The 26176-nt window shown below is 32.5% G+C and overlaps 9 protein-coding genes across 9 annotated transcripts; 6 read left to right on the top strand and 3 right to left on the bottom strand.

Annotated features, from left to right (window-relative positions):
• Positions 1-839: 839 nt before the first annotated feature.
• On the top strand, positions 840-7660 carry zizB (DOCK family protein; the record flags this gene model as incomplete). Its single annotated transcript, XM_020579933.1, has 12 exons — positions 840-1283; positions 1528-2061; positions 2129-2272; positions 2349-2555; positions 2633-2853; positions 3041-3807; positions 3876-4069; positions 4139-4305; positions 4379-6873; positions 6938-7086; positions 7171-7306; positions 7380-7660. 12 exons carry the CDS (start codon positions 840-842, stop codon positions 7658-7660), a joined length of 5739 nt encoding a protein of 1912 aa, XP_020430608.1.
• Positions 7661-9334: 1674 nt separating this feature from the next.
• Positions 9335-11226, top strand: gins1 (DNA replication complex GINS protein PSF1; the record flags this gene model as incomplete). The annotated part of the gene is made up of 7 exons (XM_020579932.1): positions 9335-9340; positions 9518-9680; positions 9746-9894; positions 10327-10394; positions 10466-10564; positions 10654-10990; positions 11188-11226. 7 exons carry the CDS (start codon positions 9335-9337, stop codon positions 11224-11226), a joined length of 861 nt encoding a protein of 286 aa, XP_020430607.1.
• Positions 11227-11313: 87 nt separating this feature from the next.
• PPL_09134 (uncharacterized protein) lies at positions 11314-12519 on the bottom strand (the record flags this gene model as incomplete). The annotated part of the gene is made up of 2 exons (XM_020579931.1): positions 11314-12224; positions 12285-12519. 2 exons carry the CDS (start codon positions 12517-12519, stop codon positions 11314-11316), a joined length of 1146 nt encoding a protein of 381 aa, XP_020430606.1.
• Positions 12520-13389: 870 nt separating this feature from the next.
• PPL_09133 (CRTAC1 family protein) lies at positions 13390-15766 on the top strand (the record flags this gene model as incomplete). The annotated part of the gene is made up of 4 exons (XM_020579930.1): positions 13390-14145; positions 14265-14613; positions 14707-15081; positions 15117-15766. 4 exons carry the CDS (start codon positions 13390-13392, stop codon positions 15764-15766), a joined length of 2130 nt encoding a protein of 709 aa, XP_020430605.1.
• A 727-nt stretch (positions 15767-16493) lies between these two features.
• On the bottom strand, positions 16494-17253 carry PPL_09132 (uncharacterized protein; the record flags this gene model as incomplete). Its single annotated transcript, XM_020579929.1, has 2 exons — positions 16494-16552; positions 17106-17253. 2 exons carry the CDS (start codon positions 17251-17253, stop codon positions 16494-16496), a joined length of 207 nt encoding a protein of 68 aa, XP_020430604.1.
• Positions 17254-17332: 79 nt separating this feature from the next.
• Positions 17333-21033, top strand: cdc45 (cell division cycle protein 45; the record flags this gene model as incomplete). Its single annotated transcript, XM_020579928.1, has 8 exons — positions 17333-17788; positions 18641-18790; positions 18891-18953; positions 19047-19579; positions 19645-20295; positions 20382-20595; positions 20682-20791; positions 20868-21033. 8 exons carry the CDS (start codon positions 17333-17335, stop codon positions 21031-21033), a joined length of 2343 nt encoding a protein of 780 aa, XP_020430603.1.
• A 726-nt stretch (positions 21034-21759) lies between these two features.
• pho2A (serine/threonine-protein phosphatase) lies at positions 21760-23030 on the top strand (the record flags this gene model as incomplete). Its single annotated transcript, XM_020579927.1, has 4 exons — positions 21760-22127; positions 22283-22391; positions 22483-22853; positions 22958-23030. 4 exons carry the CDS (start codon positions 21760-21762, stop codon positions 23028-23030), a joined length of 921 nt encoding a protein of 306 aa, XP_020430602.1.
• Positions 23031-23814: 784 nt separating this feature from the next.
• On the bottom strand, positions 23815-24159 carry PPL_09129 (bL32 family ribosomal protein; the record flags this gene model as incomplete). The annotated part of the gene is made up of 1 exon (XM_020579926.1): positions 23815-24159. One exon carries the CDS (start codon positions 24157-24159, stop codon positions 23815-23817), a length of 345 nt encoding a protein of 114 aa, XP_020430601.1.
• A 264-nt stretch (positions 24160-24423) lies between these two features.
• On the top strand, positions 24424-25717 carry PPL_09128 (uncharacterized protein; the record flags this gene model as incomplete). The annotated part of the gene is made up of 2 exons (XM_020579925.1): positions 24424-24720; positions 24785-25717. The coding sequence occupies 2 exons, from the start codon at positions 24424-24426 to the stop codon at positions 25715-25717; spliced, it is 1230 nt and encodes a 409-aa protein (XP_020430600.1).
• Positions 25718-26176: the final 459 nt, after the last annotated feature.

The following is a 26176-nucleotide window of genomic DNA, read 5'->3' as shown; positions in this document are numbered from 1 at the left end:
CCCCCAATTTGCCACTTTTTGTATTTAATATTTTTTTATTGTTACCTAATAACAACACAACAAAAATATATAAATTTAAAAAATATTAACCATTTTTCTAATATTTATTATTTATTATTATTTTCTTAATCAATCATAGAGTTAACTTAATCATAAAGTTTAACAGACAGTAGTAACAGTATTGTATTATTATTATTATATTATTATTAAAAGAAGTCATTGAGTGAGAAGAGATAGTGTGTTGTTGTAGTTGTTGTTGATTAATTAGTCTTATCATTGTTGTTTGTTTTGTTCTACAATAACTATATAGATAAAGTAAAGATTTACTTACACCCATACACAAACACGCAAACACATACACCAAACACACATATTTATATATATATCTTATTGCAATTTAATTACCCAATAAAAAACTAAACAACACCACCATCAACATCACAAAGTAACTATTGCACTCACACACCACTCACTTTTAACATATTTTAAATAATTATTGTTTTTTTTTATGGTCAACAGGTTTTCAAGCAAATAACAACAATAATAACAATATATTATATTATTAAGTAAGAGGAATCAAGTTGTTTTGAATCACGTAAGTAAAAAATATATATTTTTTTGAAGATTTAATTATAATATAATTCATTTTTTTAACAAAAAAGTAATATAAAATAAAATAAAATAGAATAGAATAGAATAAATAGAGTAGATAATAATAATAATTTGTATTTGTAGTAGTTTGTTTAAATCTTTGCTTGAAAAAAACATAAATATATTTATAAACAAAAACAAAAAAAATCACCAAAAGAAAACACAACTTTATACATAAACATAAGCAAATGTCAACTAGTACTAGTACGACACTTGCAAATAGTCATAGTGTCAACGGTAAGCAATCACCGTCGTCCGGCAGCTTGAATGGAAGCAACGCGAATGGATCGTCGACACCACAGAATGCAGTACCACAATCGATGATAACCATAGCCAGTTCACCATCGATCGGAAAGGTGAATGCACCTGGTTCACCATTACCATCGTCGCCAGGCATCAATCATAGTGGTACCGATCAGATCCAACAACACGCTTCTCTAAATAATACATTGGCCAACAACCCGAATTACCAAGACAATAGAGTCAAGATTGACTACAACTTTGATGAGTACGAGGATCAGTTCTTTGCAAAGGCAATCATCAATGATCCACTTAAAATATCACTCATTCCAGATCTATTACATGTCAACTCTGCAAAGCGACAAACAAAAATCGTTGGTCCAAATGTTCCTGTAAATATCAAAACTTTTTTTTTTTTTGTTTTTTGCAATATTTTTTTTCAGATTCATCTGATTTGAATTACTATTTTTGGGAGATCTGAGTGATCTAGTGATCGATGATCGATTGATCAGTTACCAAAAATAGAAATTAATCAAATTAAGATTTATCAAAGGATCGATCGATCGATCGATTTATCCATATATCTTTAGATTTATTAATATTTTATTTTTCTTTTTGAAACAATTCTACTCTTAGGGCGATATTGTACAACATAAATTACCGGTTGGAGTTCAAGAATCGATTCAGGTTTTCAATCAAGATTGGACAGTTGTTACAAGAGATGCAATGCCGATACCGGCACTCGGATTGAATCAACTGAAACCACTACCAGTACAATCGTATGAGATCGACGGTGACTACGACAATAAGGATCCAAAGCTAGTGGAAACACTCAATCAAGAGTTGGTACAGATTGCAGCTGCATCGAATCTCGAGTTTAGTAAGGTAACAGAGGTACTGAAGAATCAGAGATCACCATTGTTTCAAACCTATTTCTCCGATGAATTGCCAGCGATCGATCAACCAAAGCAAGGTGCAGCCTTCACCGATCAAGTTTCATTGCAATTTCAAGTGGAGTGCACCGAGTTCAAGACACTGATCGGTGACATCGAGCCATTCTTTGGTAGGATGTTCCTTTTCGATGCCAATCAAGAGTCACCAAGAGATCAAATCATTTCCGAAGTTTTCCATTTCGATTTTGGAACACACCAAGAGTTATTACCAAAATCCGTAAGTGTTTTACTCAGCAACCTTATTATATCACCTTTTAACTAACATAATAATTATTATTTTCAAGACTGAAGTTGAACCACCTGCCAAAATTAAAAAAGCAATATTCTCAGTTAATAGACCATCTACTCATATTTATTTGATAGTTTGTTTCGATAAGGTTATGAGAGGTGATCCTGAGGAGACTACAAAGATTTATTTCAATTTACCTGTAAATTTATCAATTATTATATATTATTTCAAAAGTAATTTAAAATATTCATTATTTTTTTATTTATATTTTCTAGGGTAAGCCAAAAGAAATTGCTAAATTTAAAGATGAAATCAAAGATAGTCTTCCAAGATTAGGAAGCTTTAGACAATCATTTGTATGGGGATGCATCGAACTCTTTGATAATAACAACAATTTCATTTATACAACACCCAATGTCAACATAAAAGTTAACAACATCTCAAAGATTAAAGGTGATCTTTACAGTTTCGTTACCAAAGAGGTAAGTAGGATGATTAGAATTATTAATATATATATCAAAGTAACTAAACAAAAATAATAATAATAATAATATTTTAGAAAAAACAAACAACAAATTGGGTAGATTGTTCTGTAAAGATAGCGTTACTCAATGGCGATGCATCAGATAGTGCTAGTCAGGTCGGTAGAATCGATCATCTATTGCGACCGGTTTACAACGATAATCCAGCACCAATGATTCGCGAGGTCTACAACATTCAGCAGTCGAGCGAGCAGGATTTGAATATCTCTTATAGCAACGTGCTCTATTTCTATCCAAAGTCAGTGAATCTCACCAACTACAAGAGTGACAAGGGCAGTAGCTCTCGAAATATTTTCTATGAGGTGAAGATCTTGGCGGACGACACAAACGTTGGCGACTCTGGCCTTAAGGCAATCTATGGCAACTCCACATCTCCACTACTGACTCGTCGCTTCTACTCGACCGTTGGCTATCACAATAAGAAGCCAAAGTTTAGCGATGAAATCAAAATCAATTTGTCCAGCACATCTCACACCGAATCACCATCTTCTCGTGACATTCTACCACCTTGGATGTCGTCCATCGAAAAAGAACGAGAAGCCAGAGGTTTGTCTTGGCTATTGTGCTATTCGTCTTTTCGAGAATGAGCAGATCATTGTCGATGGAAAATACAAGAAACCAGTGGCCTCTGTATTCCCACCAAAGTATCTGGATATGGAGGCAAAGGAGCAGGTCAACACAAAGATGTGGGTCGATAACAAGAAGCCGGTATTCTCATTCCGTACACGTCTGGTCTCCTCTATCTACCCACAGGATCCACTGTTGTCGTTCCTCCTCAAGGACGGAGCTGAAAGCGACCAGAACATCTTGATTGAAACATTCAGAAAGATCAATGACGTTCCAAATACATTGAAATTAAAGTTCTTCCCTGCCATTTCAAGAATCATTTTCAAGTGTATCAGCACCACCTCCAAAGAACTTCAGAAGCAAGCGTTGATCGCACTGATTACCATTGTCGATTCCATCAGCAAGGAGCTGAAAGCTGAAGACAAACTGATGAGTTATATCACCTATGTATTCAGTAACGGTTCCACCACCGGTACCAATCTCTATGAGTCATTGGTACAGACTTGGATCTACCTCTTGGAGTCAAGAGATGAAAAGTCAGTGATTTCACTCCACTATGCATGGTTCCTATTTGGTATCATTCGTAAATCAATGATCTTAGATATTGATATCAAGAATTTGTTAAGTAAGTTGCAACTTCAAATATATTTAATATCTTGACCACTAAACTTACTTATCTGAATTAATTATTAGGAAATGGACGTAATAGAACCAATAGATTTACAGATGATTATTTACAAAAGTTTAAATCATTGTTTGAATTGCTACTGATTCAGTTGAAGCAAATTTATAGTAAGAGTATTATTGCCAAATCATTCATTACCAGCACTGCCTATTTCATAACCGATCTATTTGATATTATAAAGAGAGGTTTCTTATTCCGTTTAGTAAGTATTTTAGATTGATATTCAACAATTAATTGTATATTAATTAATTTCTTTTAATTTAAAAACCAGATACATTCATATATTATTGGTCTTGATAGTTCAAATTCAGTAATGGAGCTAACAGATTTGAAGTTTACATTCTTAAGAGTATTGGCATCCTCTGATTCATTCATTGCTTTGAATCTTCCAACAACTCATCAATTCCCAAATATCGTCGATTTCTATCAACATTTCTAGTATGTTTAAAAAAAAAAAAAAACAATATTGATAAAAATAGTTTCAAATACTAATGCTTTTATCTTTTTTCAGTAAAAAACATTTCTTAATTGGTATTATTTTACAGGAAGTAGGTAGTACAATCACTGCCAATGAGAAAGAGATGAGATTAAAGGCAATCCTAACATTGCGTGAAATCATGTCGAGAAATGATGTCAATCCAAATTACAATCATCCTCAGATTCGTGAGAGAATTGCAACACTCTACTTGCCGTACATCCTTATTGTTGTGGACAATGTTGAGCTGATCAATAACTTTGATGAAACCGAGTCGAGATACTGGTTGATCTGCTTCATTTACGTGGTGAAGAATCTTATCAATAGCAGTACCAATGTCATTGTCGATTGGTGGAAGAAAGAACCAAACAAACAAAAGATAATCACATTCTTTAATTTGCTATCGACCTCTGTTTCATTGTTTGAGTATCAAGGTCGTCAAGCAAAAGGACAAGTCAAACAACTGAATCGTGAGACTGCCAAAGCACTGCTCGAACAATACACCAACAACATCTCTGGACCGAAAACAGAGAGAACCTACTCTGTCTCGAGTTCATCCGATCGTTTAGTTGGAACATCGACAAGCACCACCACTAGCAGCAACAACAGCAGCAACAATAATGGCGCTTCTTCCAATCCAAGTACTTCACCAGCTTGGAAAACTCATCAATCTTTTATGGGATCGTCTAACTCCTCGGTGGAGCCAATCACAAGCGAGGCACTTTCCATCATGTCTGGAAATCTCAGCCACGAAGTTTCCATGACCGTGTTGAACACACTTGTATACTATATCAAAGACTATAAGCATGAACTGCATGGCCAGAGCTCAAAGACCAGTTCCGCCATGAAGCTGCCAGAGAAGCGTGACGTCACATTGGATAGAATCTTCAAGGTTCTAACGATGCTCATGAAGAAGCGTCAGTCGTATGCATTCGTAAAGATTGGATTCCAAGTTCTGACATCGGTTATCTCTGAATACAAAATACAATTGTTCAAGGAGAACAACACGATTTGCTCTGAACTGACACCGGAAATCTTTAAGTACTGCACAACCAACCACGCTCCAAACCGTCAGTATGCTACCACCTTGATTTTCTTGATGATTCTTAGCAACCACAAGCTCGTCGAATTGTTCTCGAGAATGAAGTTGCAATCCACTGTCTCCATCTCAAAGATTGTCAGTGAGAAAGTACAGGATTTCGAATCGTTGCTCACCTTCCTGGAGACGATCAAGCTTCAAATGGATCCAACCAAAACTCAACAAACGGTATTGATCTCCAAGATTGCAACCGATAAAATCTATTCGGATTTCGAGAGTTTCCTTTCGTATTTGGAATCGATGAGATCGTCGAATCCAGAGATCTCGGCTCATGTCAGTGATTTCGATGGACTGCACGCCTTCATTGGCAACGCCAAGCAACAGCCGTCCTCTCCCATTACCAAGTTGTTGACAGAGCCACTCGTCAAGGACATCGATGGCTACATTCATTGTCTAAAGAATATGAATGTCTCTGATAAGATTCTCAATGATTTCGACGGATTGTGTCAATGTCTAAAGAGCATCTGCGGTTTCATCAAGCACGCATTCGAGAAGTCGACAGTCCTCAAGAACGCCGAACCCAACAAAGTCGTCGCCCAAATGGAGGAGCTCTACAATCGTCTCATCGGTATCATCAACAACAGTGTTAAGATTCAACAACACGGTTACGATCCCGAGAAAAAGGCAGATCTCTACCATCTCCTTTCCAATTCATTCTCAGAGTCACCGGATCTACGTATCACATGGCTAAAGAGTTTGGCGACATTCCTTCAGAACAATAACAACTGGGAGGAAGCCGGTCAAACCTATATTATTGCCGCGGCATTTGTTTGTGGATATCTCGGTAAGCTTGGACGACTTCCAAAGAACTTGGAAATCGATTTCAAGATGGTATCGCCCAATTTCGAAGTCGACAGGAATTCACTGCCGGATCCAGCATTGCTCAAGGCTGTCCAGGGTGAAATCTGTCAGTTGGAGGATTTCACAGAGAAAGGTTTCATCAATCTGGTGAAGGAAGCGATCAAGGTTCTCAAGAGAGGTTCATTCTTTGAATCGTGTATCCAGACCTATCAATTGGTGCTGCCAACCTTCCATAAGAACCGTGACTGGAAGCGACAATACGAATGCTACTCCGAGTTGGTTGTATTCTGTAATCAAATGATTTCCGAATCGGCAATGACTCAGAGATTGTTTGCCAACTACTACCGTGTTGCTTTCTATGGCAAGGAGCTACTTAAGGATATGCATGGTAAAGAGTATATCTATAAGGAATTGAACTATGTCCGTCTATCGGATTTGTCAGACCGTCTACAACGACAGTACGGTGACAAGTTTGGTGCCGACAAGATCAAGCTACTTCCAAACAAACCAGTTGACGTTACAACACTGCTTCCAAATCTCATTTACTTCCAAATCATTTCAGTAGATCCCTATCATACTCAAGATGAATTAAAAGAAAGAGTTGCATCATTTGATCAAAACACAAATTTAAGTAAGTTCAAATAATTACAAAACAAACAAAACAACAAACTAACATATACATTTTTATTATTAAGATAAATTCATTTTCGAAGTACCATTTACTAAATCAGGTAAAGCTCACAGTGATAGCATTACAGATCAATGGAAGAGAAAGACTATTATAACAACTGAATCTTATTTCCCATATCTTAAGAAGAGAATTCCAATTCTCAAGAAAGAAGATGTATGTTTTTAAATAATGATTATTACTACTACTTTGAATTGTTTAAACTAACTCACGCGATTGTTTTAATAATTATTCTTGTAGATTGAAATTACACCGATTGAAGTAGCAATTGAATTGATTCAAAAGAAATCGAATGCACTCAAAGCAGAGTTGAATTCCGGTATTCAAGTTAATACTAAAACTCTACAGATTAACTTACAAGGATCACTTTTATTACGTAAGTTATTTTCATTTGTTATACAATCTATAGAGTTAGGTGATTATTTTACTAACTTTGATTGATAATACAGAGGTTAATGCAGGACCATTGGCAATCTGTAGTTCATTCCTTGGTTCGAATGATTTCGAGAAGCACAATGCCGAACACTTTACAAGATTACAAGATTCGATTAGAGAGTTTACAAAGGATCTCGGATTCGCTATCAAACTCAACGAGAAACTCACCAAAGCCGACGATCTGAATGGTCAAGAGTTACACTTCCAATTGGAGAAAGGTTACAGAGAGTTTAGAGAAAAAGTACATAAGCAATATGTTAATCTTGATCAAAATGATTTTGAAAATAGAGATTAAAAGAAATCATAATTCAACGATCATTTTGTTGTTATATTATAAAACAATCTACAATACACCTATCAATATAGTAATAATGTTAAAATAAAGTTATTAAAACAAATAGTATAAATATTTATTATAAAATATATCGAAATTGTAAGCAAAAATTGGTGTTTATTTAGAATTTCTAAAAAATGATAAGTAAGCAAAAGTCTTGTACGTTGATGAGGCTCTATGTTTGCAGTATATCGACGACATGTCTGGTCCAGCTCGTAATGATATATCCTCAAGGCAAACTGACATCTTTAAAGATGATCCAATCCTTGGGCTAGCAAAAACATTCTTGTGATTCCATTTTGATATGAACGAAATGGATAAATACACGCCACAGCAAGCATCACGCATTCTAAACGTTTATGAAAAACAACACTACTTCTGTGACCAGATGTTCATCAAAGTAATCAAATTATATAACTTTAATTGTATTTGGCTAAGAATTGGATCATCTTTAAAAACAAAAAGCGAGGATCTTCCAGACAAGACAAGTTTGTCGATACAATCTATCTGACTAAATGGTAACTAACTAACTAATAAGATTGTTAAAAACGATTGATTAAGTTAACTTTTATAAATGTTTTAAAATTTATATGTTATGTTTATTTATTACTTATTATTTATTATTTTTATAAATGATGACAACTGTGCCCACTATTCTGATTGGATAACAATAGATTGTTATTGAATCAAAATAGTGGGGGTAGCTTGCAATCTTTAATTGTTATTATACATGAGTAATAATGATATATACACATATTGAGAAAAAAAGAAAGATTTTAGTTTGTAAATTCAAATTATAGAATTTGGTTGTTGTTCAAAGATTACTTAAACATTCTTGTAGGTGATGAAACGTGTCGAAATGCAACTGAGTAGGTAAGTACTCGTGTGATAGTTTGATTAGGATTTCACTTGAAGAAGAATAACTGTTGTTCCCACTAGTGGTAACAGATACTCGATTCTTCAAGCGAAGCTACTGTTTATGTTACACTGACTTCTTTCATTTAGCAACCTTCCTCCTTGAGGATGCATTAAAAAAAAAAGAAGTGAAACAAAATGAGAAGCTAATAAACAGCAGTTCTATCAAAGTTGAAATTAAAAGGCTAAGGGTAAACTTTTCAAAGTGTAAAACAATAGAATCGTTTGAAACCCTAAACCAACCATCACATTACATTCCGCGCTTGAACCATCAATCCGTGCAATAACAAGAAAATAATACTTCCAACATCTACAAACAAACAATCTAAGAAACTAACTATACTATATAAATAATAATAATATTAAGCATGTAAATATATCTAAAGATTGGGCCACAAAAAAAAATGACCCTTTGATTTAAAATACAGATTTATTGTCAAAATTAAAAAAAAAAAAAAAAAGAAAATTATTTTGACAAGATCCCTATTATATTCTTTAGTTCAAATGTCATTAGATACCATTAAAATCATAGTGATAAAAAGAAAAATAAAAAAGATTAATATTAATCTATATAATATTTCAGTCTATAAACTTTTTTTTTTTTTCTTTCACTTCAGTACCATTTATTCAAAAAATTAAAAACAAAATAAATCAATTTAGTTATCTTTTGTTTTGGTTTTCCTTTCTAATAAAAACAATCAATATTTGATGTATTTAATTATGATTGTATTTCAAATTTGTCAATCAAATTATTTTTATTCTTTTTTTTTTGTTGATTGACAAATAAAAACATATGTTTACACTTTGTTTGCTAAAGAATGGAATATAAAATTTTTTTTGTTGAAACAACTTAAAAGACAATATAACTACCCAAGAAACATATAAAAATTATTATATTATTAGATATCAAATTCAATGTCAGGAAACTCTCCAAAAAATTTATTAGAATATATTATCTCAAAGATCCCACCCTCTTGGATACCCACAATATATCCTGTTATGGGGAGATACTTAAAAACACCATTGGAAAGATATTATAGAAAGTTGAACGAAAATATAGATTTAAGTATATATACATATATATTGAAATATTATTTTTATTTATTCTCATTAACTTATTAAATGTAAAAGTGGAATCACCTGTTAAATGGACTCCAGGACCACCAAAGGATTCAGAAGCAAAGAAATTGGTCAAATATTCAATGAACAAACATAAAAATTGTGAAAATTCAACAATACCGGTGAAAATCAATAATAGTACTATGGTGGTCGACTTTAATGTATATATAAATAGGAAATTTCAAAGAGGGCCCGAGTAAAAAATAAAGTAATAACAATATTATCTTTTTTAAGCATCAAAATACTGATTCATATTGAGGAAAATTGTTTAAATGATCATTGTTTTTTATTTATTTGGGTTTTTTTCATTTTTTTTTATTTCAAATAAAGGCGGGAGTTCTTTTTTAATATCCAAAATGATAGATATCGATTGGTTTTATTTTAGTAATAATTTTGTATCAATTATATATTGAATAATCTAATCTATTTATATATATATAGAAATGTATACAGAAAAAGCAATAGAAATATTAAGAGAATTAAAAAGATCTGAAAACTTACCATTATATGATGTTTGTATAATTTAATTTTACTTTTGTGATGTATCATATGAAAACACATTTTTAACTTTGTTCATCATCATTTATAATTAGGAAGATGCAATCAAAAAGACAATAGATGAAATCAATGCTTTAAAGAGAGAATTGCTTGAAACTATAGAGTAAGTAATCAAACTATCGATTTATTTTCTTGAATTCATTAACTAATTTTAGTCGCTTTATCATCATAAAGAGAGAATGAAGAAACAAAGAATACACCATACATCATTGCACACTCACAGGTATTTCATAATAGTATTCTGAGGAATAAGAGAATTATTTTAGCATATTTGTATGTACTTTTTTTTTACTTTTCGTTCGTTGTTATTAAAATCAATCAATTAATTAATCAATCAATCAATCGATCTTTATTCAAAATAGAAATGAAAGGTTAGAAAGAATTAAAGAATATAGATGGAACTCTGGTAGTGGTATTTTACAGCCACAACTTAAAGAATCAATGTCACCGAATGAAGTTAATTTTTTTACACAGCACGATAAGCTGCTGACGGAATATCATCAGGAGCTCGGTTTAGATTTAACAATGGATGTATTACAGCCACCTAAAGAGCTATTCATCGAGGTCAGAGTCATCAAAGAGTTTGGTGAAGTAGTACTTGCTTCTGGTAGCTCTGTACAATTCAAATTACATACAACACACTTTTTACGTCGTTCTGATGTCGGAAATCTAATCACTCAAGGAATACTAGAGCATATTGTATAAAACGAATATCCATCACCAAACATTTTAATAATAATAATAACAACAATAGCACGGTTTCAATTATTGGATACTCTTGATCATGAGTAGTTAGTTTATATATTAATATTGATATAAATATACCGTTTTTGTAAAAGTTAAAGGGAGTCGAAGTAAACAACCTACTTAATCAGTGTTCTTTATTAATTAACTAGAGTCACTTAATGCTTTCAGAAAAACAGAAAACAAATTAAATTAATCCAAAGAGTCACAAGAAACAACCTTGTCTTTACAAATATATATTTACAAAAAAATGTTTAGTAATATTTTATTTTTAACAATTATTTTAAAAACTTAACAAGATCGTGAGATCTAATGAAACCACCTTGTCTGTCATCATAGAGCAAATAGAGATGCTTATCAGAGGTATTCTTGATTTCCAACTTTTTCGATTTGTAGTTGATGCTTATCTTTGTGTTTGGTAGTTGTTGGCGGAGTAACTGATAACATTGGAACGGTTTTTCAACCAAACCATATGGTTTCATTTCATTTGTGTAAAAGTTGATTTCTACCTCCTCGAGAGTAGTCGGTAGTTCACCTATTTGCAAGTTTGGATTCTTGGAATCAACGAATCTGTGGAACGATAGGAACTTTAGATTTGGAAGATTTCCAAAGTTGAATGCATCGACGTAGTAAGTACCGAGCTCCACTCTCTCAATGGATGGCGGTAGAACGTTGTTCAAAGAATGCTTATAGAAGTTGCCGACTTTGAGTGATTTTAAATTCGGTGGTAACACATTCTCAGTGAATCGCTGTGTGAACTCTTGGCCAAACTCCAAATGTTCGAGCGATGCTGGAAGTGCACCTTTGGTTATCGGTTGATTGTATTTCTTGTCGAAACTCAATGTCTTTAGGTTGGGTGGCAGTGTACCCAATTGGAGTTGTTGGGAGAAACACTTTCCAAATGAGATGTGCTTCACTGTGTTTGGAATATTTCTTAACTTACTATTGAATTTCTTGCCAAAAATCAAAGTCTCTACTTCCTTTGGAATCTTTGAGAGATGCTCTGAACAATCCACTGTAAAAATTAGAATTTTTGGTTGATTTGACTCATCGTTTGATTGAATAGAGGCAGTTTCCTCTTCCTTGACAGAATAACTTGGTTGTTCAAGTACATCAAAAACTGACAAAGGAAATACATCGTCTTGAACTTTAACTTCTTCATCAAGAAGTCTATCTAAATATAAGAAATCTAATAAAAAGAATATTAATTATTAATTTTTTTTTGTTAAAACTAATTTCTAATAATTACCAAAATCATTTTGATTTCTTTTGATCTGAAAAAGTCTTAGTTTTTCAAATTTTATGTGATAATTCATTTTATCCATATTTGCAAATCTGAGAATATAATCTCTGTTTAAATACCAAGTCTTACTGGTAAGTAACATCATAACTCTATCGACATTGTCAATAAATTGTTGGATATACCAAATAATATATGCTGGTAAATCGGTAATTTCTAAATTTAAAACTTGAATGATTTCCATGATTTTATATTTTTAATATTAAAAATAATTTATTTTACATATTAAAAATGTTATTATTATATATTAATTTTTATTTGTTTTACACCATTTTTAATCAAATTCAATGAGTTCATCTCTTTTTATTATTAACTTCATTGTAAAATTTTAATTTTTTGAAAAAGAAAAGAAATTATATCTATAATTTTTCTCAAAAAAAATCGAAAAGGGGATAATGATCATTGATGTATTAATAACTCAATTTACATGTAAATGATCAAAAAAGATGAACCACAAAAATATTTGTTTTTTTTTTAAGAAAGGTGTTAAGATGAATGTTTTAATAAATTTTATTCCTATCCTTTTTAAAACTAAACAAGATGATTTACTATTTTTTTGTTTTTTGTAAACCCAGTTTCAGACAAATTAATTAAAAAAAAAATGTAAAAAAATAGAAAAATAGTTAGAGACAAGATTAATTGAATGAAAAGTAAAAAGAAAATTTTGACCTTTTTTTAAGATTACCAACCCTGAGATTTTTGGACCAGAGACTATTAAAAAACGAGCATTCGCAAATCCAAAGATATTTATTTTTTTTCCTAACTTAAAATCTAATCTTTTTTTATTAAATAAAAGAAATATATTTTAGTAATAGTAATAATAATAATCATAATGTTGTATTTATAAAAAGATAAAATAAAATAAATAGAAATTGTTGTAATATTATTATTTTTTTGATATTTATATATAATTTTTACAAACAAACAAACAAACAAACAAACAAACATAATAATATAACTATAAGTTATGTTATCTTTTAATAGGACGTACAGGATATGGATGTTGTTGTTATTGATAAGTTGTGTTGTTGTGGTGTTTGTGCTAGAGTCCAGTATGCTTACGACGTTGCGGAGTGGTGTGGTGTCGACATCACAACATGCAAATTATCAACAAACAACAACAACTACTAGTAGTTCAGCTCAATTCTCACAGGAGCAGTTCAATCGATTGAAAGAGCAACTCGCTCAAGTCAGTGCGGAGCTGCAGCAAAAGAACCGAGAGTTGGACGATCTCATTACCTATTCCACTGCACTCGAGGTCAAGCTGATATCGATCGGTGCCGACGAAACACAATGGGAATGTCAGAGATACACACATCAGGACCGTCATGACGACCCGACCTTTGACAGAGTACTGTCGATCGAATCGATGGTGAATATACAGGATTCGCGAATGAGACCGTCTCTCGAGATATCCGCATCGAAATGCTTCAAAGAGACAATGGATAAACCGATAAAGTTGATGTGTTCGAAATTCAATGCAGAATCGATACCAAGGAAATACTCACAGTCTATATTATCAAAAGTATCATCTCATGCTGACAACACAGAGAATATCACAGTTGAGAATAATAATCAATATATTACAGGTGGAATCTTCAACTTTAGAAATGGGGAGTTCAAGTGGTTCGAAGAAGTCTATTTCGATAGCTATAATGTTGCACCAAGTTTCGGAAGTAGTTGGGGTGATTTCAATAACGATGGATATCCCGATCTCTATGTAAACAATCACTATTGGACACCGGCTCTATATCTTAATCTAAAGAATGGTTCATTTGAAAACATTGCATTGAAATCAATACCTTTTCTTGTATGTAGATAAAGAGAGAGAGAGAGAGAGAGAGAGAGAGAGAGAGATGTCATTTGAAAACATAAAGATGTTATAACAATTGGAAAACTAATATATATATAATTATATGTTATTTTTAGAATGAGGATTTTAAGAATAAATTTATAGATAAACATGGAGGTGCATGGGCAGATTTCGATAAGGATGGACAATTGGATTTTTTTGAAGTTACAGGTGCCAAGTATGGAACCAGTGCGATTCCAAACAATCTGTTTAGAAATCACAATGGACTATTGATTGACGAAGCAAAGATGAGAGGTGTCGACTATCCATTGGCACGTGCAAGAACCATCTCATGGGTCGACTATGACAACGATGGTCATCTCGATGCATTCATAGCTGCACAAAAACGTGGAGATGGACAAGGTAAACCTGTTCTATTCCGACAAAATCCATTGAATAATACTTTTGTCAATGTGAACGATGTATGTAACTTTTAAACAACTTTAAAACATTTTTAATTAATATTAATATAAATATGAATTTGATATCTCGATCATTAGCTAATCAATATAGATTTAGATTCAAATGTTTTATTTGCACATTCAACAGATATTGATAATGATGGTGTGCTAGAATTCTTTTTATTGTCATTTACATTTCCTTTCAAGGTTTATCATGCTAATCAATATCCATTTAAAGATGTTACTACCGATATTTTCAATTTCAATTTGACGGCTGTAAAGAAATACTTTGGCAAAGTAGAAGAACATGCTCATGAAGTAAATACTTGGATTCCACCATCCGAAGACACTGGTTACTTCTCGATTATCAGTGACACTGTCTTTGGTGACATCGATGGAAACACCTGGCAAGATATAGTAATCGCAAGAAACTACTATGGAAAATGTATAGTTGAAATATTTTATAATCAAGGCTATGAAAGTCATACAGAAAGTAAGTAAAGTAAATTGCAATTGTATATCCTAAAGGATGTTTAATTAACAATGTTATAACAGAATTGGTGGAATGGAAAATTAAACAAATTTATAGTAAAGCCGGTGTTACATGCGGAGCGTTGGCAGTTGGCGATTTCGATAACGATAGAGATTTGGATATATTTCTATTGACCTATTTGCCATATTCCAACTCACCTAATGTATTTTTTATCAATAAGGGTGGCATGGAATTTTTAGTGAAGGAAGACGGTCTTGGCGCCGCTGGCTCAACCTTTGGAAAGGCAGAGTCAGTGTCGGTCGCCGACTACGATGTCGACGGTAGACTCGACCTTTTCATTACGAATGGCAAAGGATCGCCACCCTTTGACGTGGGACCAACACAGTTGTTCCACAACATCGAGAAACAGAGGAACTGGATTGAAATCGATGTCGTCGGTATCACAGAGAATCCACATGGATTCGGAGGAAGAGTATTCCTGCGGTCTTGCGGAACCACACAGATTCGCGACATTGAGAATGGTGTTCACTTTTCATCGCAAAACTCATTCCGTATTCATTTCGGACTCGGAAAGTGTCCGACCATCGATGAGATTAAAGTGTGGTGGCCTAGATCACAGAAATTCCAATCAAAGAAATCAATCAAACCCAATCAAGTTTTGTTATTCAAAGAGAATCTACAATAAACTTAAAACCAAAACATATACTATTTTTATCTAGATTGATAATTAACAAATCGATCTTATCCCAAAAAAAAAAAAAAACAAAAAAACTTAGACATTATTATTATTATTAATATTTAAACAAAAGATTTCATACATCTTTACAACAACAACAACTTATTTAATGTAAAAAATTAATTTAATGTATCTGATACTAAGATATTCACAAGTGAAGTATAAATGAAATTGTTTAAATACATATCCTTTAACATTTTTTTTAACCAAATTCAATATTAAAGTTTGTAGGTAAATCAATCCATTTCATGTTTTAACACTATTAACTATATTCATTTTGTTGATTTTGCTCATTGTAAAAATAGATCCTTTCTTATCTCTTGTTGTTTAATTAATATAACTTTGTTTTTTTTCAATTTTTCGTTGTTTTGAGATTTGTGGGGTTGATTATGTGATCTTGCATTTTTTAATAATAAATTTAAAATAAGCTTTTTTAATTTTTGTTTTTATTTTCTCTACGACAATTGTAGTAGTTGTTGTTGTTGTTGTTTTAATAACAAACAAACAAACAAACAATTGATTATTATTAATATATATTTATATATGGATAGTCTATTTAAATTGATAATACATAATTCATATATATTTCATAATGTTTGTTATCAAATCGGTTGGATATATAAAAGAGTTCATCCAGGATGTCAGTTGTATCGCTACGACGAGATCGATGTGGCGTTCATGCTGCGCCAAAAGCTGTTTCATCTGCTAAAGTATAAACTTGAAAGACAGCCATCTCTGTTTACTTTTGACATGGAATGTATTATCGCCATCTTCCGGTATCTCCGCGACTACGAGTTGTTTGTCTACTTCTTTGAGCGACATGCATCGTTTATTGGCGCGGTCAATCGCGCTATGCTCATCTCTGAGATGTGCGGTCCGCTTGGCTCAAATCGTGCGCCACTCAACTCGGACATCGTAAAGTATCTATTTGGACACCGACAGTTTGTCGGCAATGTGCTGCGCAAAGTGGTGCAGGACGGCAATGCCGAGCTGCTGGCGTGGCTCGTCGACAATGGACACTTCAAAAGCCAATCGATGGACTACGTATTGGTGCACGCCTGTGAGAATGGCAACGTTGAAATAGTCGATCTTCTCTATCGGCTGGAGAGCGAGCGGCAACTCACCAAGCTGTGCACACCGTACACGCTGATCGACGTCACCGCCAGCAAAGGTCATCTTCCCATGGTCCAATACCTGTATCAGGTTCGCCACGAGAGTTTCTCGAGCAATGCATTCGATTTCGCTGCGGAGGGAGGTCATCTCGACATCATTGAATATCTCTACTCGCTGCAAGCCAATCCGGTACACATCGGACAGGAAGCGCTGAACAAAGCCGCCAACTTTGGACACCTGGGAATCATCAAGTTCTTTTTCCAGCATGAAGCGAGTACGAGGATTGTAGATCGCTTTACAGCACCTTTGAAATTCGCTGCCATTCGTGGACACATCGATATGGTCCGCTTCTTCCAGGAGCATTGTCCCGAGCTGTTTCTGAGGTTGAATATCGAGGACATGATGGGAGCGGTCAAGTGCAAGAGTTTGGAGGTAATTCGCTACATAGAGTCATTGTATCCCGAGCGATACAACTGGGTCTACTTGTTCCACGCGTCACTGGCAGCCGGCGCCATTGAGATAACGAAATACATTCTCGAGAAGAACCGACTGGGAACACTGACATTCAGTGTCGGTATGATTAAATCGAATTTCAATGAGATGTTCTACCTCTGTTTGAATGCGGGTGTCGCTCTTCAGCTGGGGACACACGACGATCTGCTCGATGCAGTCGTGGGCAAATGCAGTCTGGAAGTGGTACAGTATCTCAGTCCTAAAATCTCAGTTTCATCGCCAGCCGTCATGGATTTGGCTGCTGCCGACGGCAACTTGGCAATCGTCCAGTGGCTACACCAGAACCGCACTGAAGGTTGTACGAATAAATCGATCCAAGAGGCGGTAGTTCGTGGTCATAAGGAAGTAGCTGACTTTCTCTTTCAGAACCGTACAGAACACTTGAACTTGACACCGGAAGTCTACTTTGATATTCTCGAGATACAGGACAGGCCGATACCGCTTGCAACCGCACAGATCCTCTACAGTCAATTCGAACCGGCATTCAAAGCGCACAGCGACTTCATTCTGACAAAGGTGAGCAAGGAGACCGGACAGTTTCTCTTTGAGAACAAGATGGTCGATCTCAACATGGAGAACCTGAAAACACTGATCTCCAACCGCAACTATGGTCTACTGGTACGAGTGTTAGAATCCACGAGTATCTCACTATTTATTATCGTGCAACTCGAAGAGTTTGCACTTCTCGCTGGATGTACTGAAATTGCATTATTACTTCAATCGATAAAGTCTAAAGCATCATCGTACTTCCAATTCTAAACTAATCCACAAACAAAAATTAGAAAAAAAAAAAAAAAAAGTTAAATTAATTAATTTTAAATTTATCTAAATATTTTTTTTCATATTAACATTATAAATATATACTTTAAAAATAAATTAAAAATAATAACAAACAACAAACTTATTAATTAATTCTGCATTATTTTGAGTAGATTTAATTCAAATCAATCTAATTTAATTTTATTTATTTTTAATCAAAAAAAAAAAAAAAAATTCAAAATTGAGAGGGAAATTTAAAAATTTGCAACCAGAAATTAATTAACGACTTTTTCGTTTTATTTGTTTGTTTATTTTGTTTTTATTATTAATTAATTTGATATCAAATTATTTGTACATTGCTATATATTTTAAAATACTTAAAATAATCATAATTAAATAGTAAATAAAGATATTATATTATATTATATTATAAATTAGAATAGGAATAGTTATGAAATGGTATTGACTAATCCAACAAGATTCAATGATATCTATGAGTTGCTAAAGAGTGATTCTATTCAAGGTGAAACTGTATTGCTTTTAGTTGCAAGAGATTGTGATTCTCTTGCTGCATGTAAAATATTCTCTGTATGTATTTTAATTGTTTTATATAATAAAAGTCATACTTTTACTTACAATCAAATCTTAGGAAATATTGCAATCAGATTTAATATCTTATAATATAAAGCCAGTATCTGGTTTAACAGATTTAGAATATGTAAATGAACATATGCTAGTTGAAAATGAAGAGGTATGATCTAAAGAGTGTAGTTTTGGTTGGATTTGACAACTTTTTACTTACTACCTTTTTTTTTTGTTTTTTTTTTTTTTTAATATTAATCAGCTGAAAACAATTGTAATGATAAATTGTGGTGGTAATATCGATATTGAATCAGTGTTTACAAACTTGAATACCAATCAATTGGTGTATATCATCGATAGTCATAGACCATACAATAGAAACAATATTGAAAATCAAACCAATGCAATCATCATTGACGATGGAACTTATGAAGAGGAAGAAGAAGAAGAAGATGGTGATGGAGATGAAGATGACAACGACGGTGACGATGAAGAAGATATATATGATGAGAATGATGATGATATTTATGATGACGATGAAGCAGAGGAAGTTGGAGCCGACGAGGAAGATGAAGACGATGGAGAAAAGGAGGACGATGACTACGACGGTGAGAATGTATATAACAGCGATGAAGATAACGATGAACAAGTTTTTGGTGGAGCAAAAGATAAGAGAAAGAATAATTCCGATGAGGACAATGACAATGAGCGTCCATCGATGAAAAAGAAAAAGAAAAACACTCCAAAGAAAAATAAAAAGAAAACAAACAGCAACAACAGCAACAACGGAAATTGGTTGATGGCGCCGAAAGAAAAGCGAAAAAGAAAAGAAAAACTCTACACTCTTACTATGGAAAGAGTGCTTCCACTATGATGTATCATCTAAGTACTGTTCTTATGAAGGAGTCCCTCGATGGCATACTGTGGTACTCGCTTCTCGGACTGACCGACCAGCTTGTCCACGAGAGGGTGTCACTCGAAGACTACGGCATGGAATATAAATATTTTAAATCGCTGGTTGCCAATAACTATCCGTCCGATGAGGAAGTTGCCAACGGTCGAGCAACGGTACAAGGCGATCGCGTTGTCCACTCGGAGGACTACCGCTTCATGCTGTATCGCCACTGGAATCTCTATGACAGTCTCTATCACTCCAAGTATGTCGCGTGTAACTTGAGAGCCTGGAAAGCAAAGGGACGATATCTCTTGGAGACTCTGTTTGCCCTGATGGGACTACCACTGGACCAGGCCAAACAAAAGTACATCTCGATGAGTGCTCCCTACAAAACCAGTCTGAAACGCCAGCTTTCCATACACGCACCGAAATTCGGACTGGACAAACTCTACTTTCCTTCGTTCTCCAAGAAATACGAATGCTCCATTGAATTGTCCGCATCGGATATGATCTACGCGCTCACAGCCCTCTTGGAATCCGACAACCTCGAAGACGATATCTCCGACTCTGAGGCTTGGGAACAGAATTTTTGGGAAGCATACGATGCACTTTCAAAGTAATTATCAGTCATTTTTATATAGATATTAATTAATAACCAATTATTATTTACTTATAATTTATAATTTACTATCTTTACCGTAGTAAAAATATTGAATTACTCATGGAGGGGTTGAAACAAGCGATCGTTCTCCAAAAGGAAATTACAAGACGTGTTGCCAGTATGATTGAGAAGCGTATCGTTGTTTTGTCCGGTCCATTTAGATATGCTCTACTCACTGAGACTTCGGATATCAAATATTTCATACACCCAATGGCACTCACAAAACTTGGTCTATTCATGATCGATGCTTTAACAGTAAGTATTTCCATTAACATTGCTTGCTATTGTTTTAAATATTTCATCATCTCTCTAAAATTATTGTTATTAATTATTTTTATTAGGCAATGAAGAAACAACCTAAACCATTCTTAATTGGTGCACTCAATGAAAAGAAAGGAAATTATTTGATTGTTGGTATCTCTGGATCACTTAGTACTGAACAACAAGCAAAGTATGTATTAATAATATTATTAACTTAATTAATAAATGCTATATAATATTAATAATAATATAATTAATTATTATAGTGAATTTGGTGTAAACTTTAGAGCAGCAGCTGAAATGACCAACTCTCCATTGAAATATCAATCATTCGACACTGCAGTTGTTGAAATCGGTAAATTAGATATGCCCAAGTTCATTGAACAACTTCATACCATGTCATCACCTAATGATGATCAAGATGATATTTAGATCCAATTCAAAAGGATAAAAAAAAAAAAAAAAAAAAAAACAAACAAATAATTAATCATTAATTTTAATTGATTATTACCAATTTAATAGTATCTATAAAATAAAAACTTCTTATTTTTTTTCAATAAACAAAAAGAATATATTTGATTTATAAATAAATTTAAAAAAGTTACCTCAAAAGAAAATAATACAAAAAAAAACCATTAATTATTTGTTGTTGAACATCTGTGATCAAAATTTTTATTTTCAAAATTTAATTAATTTGGTGTTGTTTTTTTTTTTTTTTTTAAATTTAATTTTTTTCCATCACCAATTGGAAATAAACGATATCAGCTTTTAGCACTTATTTATTTATATATTATTATTTTTTTATCTTTGAATAATATAAATTAAAAATATATAATCAAAAAAAAATATATATTTATTTTTTTTAGAAATCAAGAAAAAAAACAATTTTTTTTTATAATTTATCTATTCACATTGTTAGATTTACAACAATTGCTAACAACAACAACAACAATAGTAAATTTTATTATATAAAGAAAGGATAACTAACGATTAAAAATCAAATAATATATTATTAGTCGATTATTATTATTTATTATTATTATTTATTAAAAAAATATATAATAATAAACATTTGTAAATATATATAACATAACATTAAGATAAAGATAAAGAAAAAAAAAGAAAAAAAAGAAAAAAGATTAATCTTTAAGATAAAGAATGGGAGAATTTCAAGATGTTGATAGATATATTTCGATTCTAAAAGAATGTAAACCACTTTCGGAAAGTGAAGTTAAACATCTCTGTGAGAAAGCACGTGATATATTATTGGAGGAGTCGAATGTGCAACCAGTCAAGTGTCCGGTGACTGTGTGTGGTGATATTCACGGTCAGTTCCACGATTTGATGGAGTTGTTCAAGATCGGTGGTAACTGTCCAGACACCAACTACCTGTTCATGGGTGACTACGTCGATAGAGGTTTCTACTCTGTAGAGACCGTAACCCTTTTGGTTGCCTTGAAAGTTCGTTATAAAGACCGTGTTACCATCCTCAGAGGTAATCACGAATCCAGACAAATCACACAAGTGTAAGAGATCATCATCAAACCCAACCAACCAACCAAACACCAACTAAAACATTCAATTCAATTCAATTTAATTGTTGTTTACAAAACAAAAACAAAAACAAAACAAAACAAAACAAAACAAATCGATCTAATATTAAATTATATCATTTTTTTAGATACGGTTTCTACGATGAATGTTTAAGAAAGTATGGTAATCCAAATGTATGGAGATTCTTTACCGATCTATTTGACTATCTACCATTGACTGCACTCATTGAGAAACAAGTAAGTTTGTTTAGTTGATATTAATATTAATGAATGAGTGAATGAATGAATCCAAATACTTATGTAGTTAATTTACTATTATTATTATTAGGTATTCTGTTTGCACGGTGGTCTATCACCATCGATCGATACTTTGGATCATATTAGAAACTTGGATCGTCTACAGGAGGTACCACACGAAGGTGCAATGTGCGATCTGTTGTGGTCGGATCCAGACGACAGAAGTGGATTCGGTTATTCACCAAGAGGTGCCGGTTACACATTCGGAAAGGATATTTCCGAGCAATTCAATCATAACAACGGTCTGACCCTCGTCGCCAGAGCACATCAATTGGTCATGGAGGGTTACAACTGGTGCCACGATCAAAATGTAGTAACTATTTTCAGTGCACCCAACTATTGTTATAGATGCGGTAACCAAGCTGCCATAATGGAGATTGACGAAAAAATGAAACATACTTTGTATGTATTGAAAACACAAAACGAAAACAAACAAAACAAAACAAGCATTATAGTTCTAACATAACTTTACTTATTTCCTTTACATTCACATTCAATTTGTTTAGCTTACAATTTGATCCAGCTCCAAGAAGAGGTGAACCACACGTCACTAGACGTACTCCAGATTATTTCTTATAAGGTGGTTGCTACACCTCCTGCCATCCAATACTATCTCCACATGCGTGTGTGAGTGGATAGTCTATTGAATATAAGCGATCTTTTGTAAAAACTAATAATAATAATAACAACCTACTTAAACAACACAACAAAACAAAACTAAATTAAATTAACAAGATATTAATAATAACAACATAAAATTCACAAAACTTTTATAAATTCTTCTTTGTTTGATTATATCTACAAACAACAATATCCATCATGATGTTTCAATGAATGAATCATCCAAACCCAATTATATCATAAATTAAAATATTAATCAACATTCAAAAAATATATATATATAAATGTTATTGTTTTATTTGTTATATATTATAATATTAATCTAAAAAGTACTCTATTTTGATCTAGATCCTTCCTATATATATATTTTATATTTTATCTTTATGTATTTAAAATACATTAAAAAGATACAATATTTGGTCATTTATTTAAATTTAATTAATGTATATATAAATAAATACTTTTATTGTGAAATTAACAGATTCACACCATTTTACTATCTTATATTCTCTTATTACTGTTATTATTAATGATTGCTTTTATCTTTGTTATCTCTTTATGTTCATGTTTGATAGAATGGTACAATCGATCTTGTGTTTGTTGTTGTTGTTTGGTATTTGGTATTTGGTATATTAAAAAGGTTTTGGTATGTATGATTGAGTTGGTTTGTTTGTTTTTGGTGAATGTATGTCTTGTTTGTCTATATCGCTAATTGTTTGTAAAGTTGTTGTTGTTATTGTTTTTAGATCTTTCTGATACAATTTATACAAAGGTGATGTCTAAGCTTAAGAGATTGGCATTTTGGACAAACGGTATGATGATGAATGTTCTCGTGTTTCTTTGCGCTGTTTCTCTTTCTGTTTCTGGTGTAAGATACACGTTTCTTTGGTACGGCAGTCAATTCCATCTCACAGTCTGGCTCTGTAATGGCTGTAACGGGTGGTGGCTGCAATGCAGCGTCGATCTGTCGTTGACTGAATTTGATTCCACCGTAGATCGATGACATCGACCACTTTTGTACTGGTGCTGCTGGTGTCATGTACTTTGGTACATTGTTAATGAGTGATCCCAATAAACTTTTATTCATTTCTCTCTCTTTCTCTAATCTGTAATCTAATCTAAAAACAACAATAAACTAATTTAAAATTAATCGAAAAAAAATAAATAAAAAATGATCATTCAAATCAGAGTAATTATATCACACACAATTCGGTTTTGTCAACAATCGAAATTTTTACATAGTAACGTGACAAATTTTGTGTGTCGTTAAGTGCAAGTAAGCAAATATCTTTTTTCGATCCTAATTTGCATGATCATATTAATTTAATTAATATCTAAAATATAAAATAAAATGAATAATGATATTCTTAATATAATTATAATATCATCTTTAAAAGATGGAACTGGTAACACTATACTTGCGAATAGATTGAAACTCATATTCGAATCTGCAAATAAAAGTACCAGCCAACCAAAAACTATATCAAATAAGCAGTACAATGTAATATTATTTGATATAAACAAGACAATAGATAATTTAAATGATTTACTACAGTCTTTAGATAATCGTTGTAATGGTAATGGTATTTATTTACTTGGAATCAATGCATATAGAGTTGGTCATTTAATAAATAACTTAAATAAGAAGGTAATAGATCGGTTTTTTTAAAAGTATTTATATATCTTATTAATATCAATACATTATAAAACAGTATCTTTATTCATTGATATTTGGTGGTACAGACTTGAATGTTGCCTCAAAGGATGAAGCAAAACAAAAGATAATGAATCAATGTGTAGGTGATGCAATTCATTTGATTTGTTTATCGGATGAGATGAAATCAAAGGCATCTAAACTATGGCCAAATCTAATATCTAGGATGATTGTCATTACACCCTCAGTGATACCAAATGTAACAACCACAACAACCTCACCAACAACCTCATCAATATCTGATTCAATGAACTATTACCAACTATTCACAAACAATGTAATACAACCACCAATACCAACAGACACTATCGAAGAACTATCATCTAAATCAACAATGAAAATACTGTTACCAATTGGAATAAGACCAATCAAAGATCCGCTATTCTTACTAAAAGATTTCTCTAATTTTTCAATTAAATATGAACAGCAACAACAACAAAGTAATAATAATAATAATCAACAACAACAACAACAACAACAATCAAAATTCAAAAGAATAGTAATGATAATTATTGGACCATGTTTAGATGACAGTCTAATGAAAGAATTACTATCAACAATTTCACAATGTAATAATATATATTATACAAGTAGTATACCTCATCATCAGTTGCTACAGTTGATAGCAGAGTCTGATGTAGTTGTGAATAGCTCTATCGACGAAGGATTACCAACAGCGCTGATGGAAGCAATGCATCTTGGAACACTTACATTGGCAAGAGATAACAGTGGCAACAAACATCTCGTAGATCATATGGGTAATGGAATCATCTTCAAAACTCCAAGTGAATTTACAGAACAACTCGAATTTTATTTAAATACAGCAAATACAGAGCATATCCATTCTTTAATTAGCAAAGCAAAACAACAGATCGATACTAAATATTCATCAGCAAATGAAATTTCACAATATTTAAACTTATTTAAATAAATATTATTTAATGTGTTTTTTTTACCAATACTTGCTTTTATACATTTCAATTAGATCCTATATGAAAAGAGCTTGGTTGCTCATAGTTAAGAAGAGCCCTTGCCAATAGTATAAATACTTTCAGTTTCAGATAATTATCTTACCAGTTTCAAAAAAAAAAAAGGTTTCTTTCAGTATATATAGATACAATCAAAATATGTTTTTAAATAAATGCTCTTTAGACAAACAATATTCTAAATTATATAAAACTAAATCAGATAAATAATGCAATCAAGAATTTGACAAAGCAAAATTATAAGAGCCTGGCTAATTCTATTGCTGGTTACCACCGACCTGCCTGCTATTCGGTCATCCATAAGTAAGGGATAAATAAAAAATTATCAAATTTAACAATCATTTTTTTTAAAATTTCATATGAAACATATTTGAGCGTTGATTGTTCTTTTTGTTAATTTTGAT

The sequence above is a fragment of the Heterostelium album genome (assembly GCF_000004825.1).
Source record: "Heterostelium album PN500 unplaced genomic scaffold PPL_scaffold9, whole genome shotgun sequence".
In the NCBI taxonomy this organism is placed as follows: Eukaryota; Evosea; class Eumycetozoa; order Acytosteliales; family Acytosteliaceae; genus Heterostelium; species Heterostelium album.
This window is presented reverse-complemented; position numbering and strand designations above follow the sequence as displayed.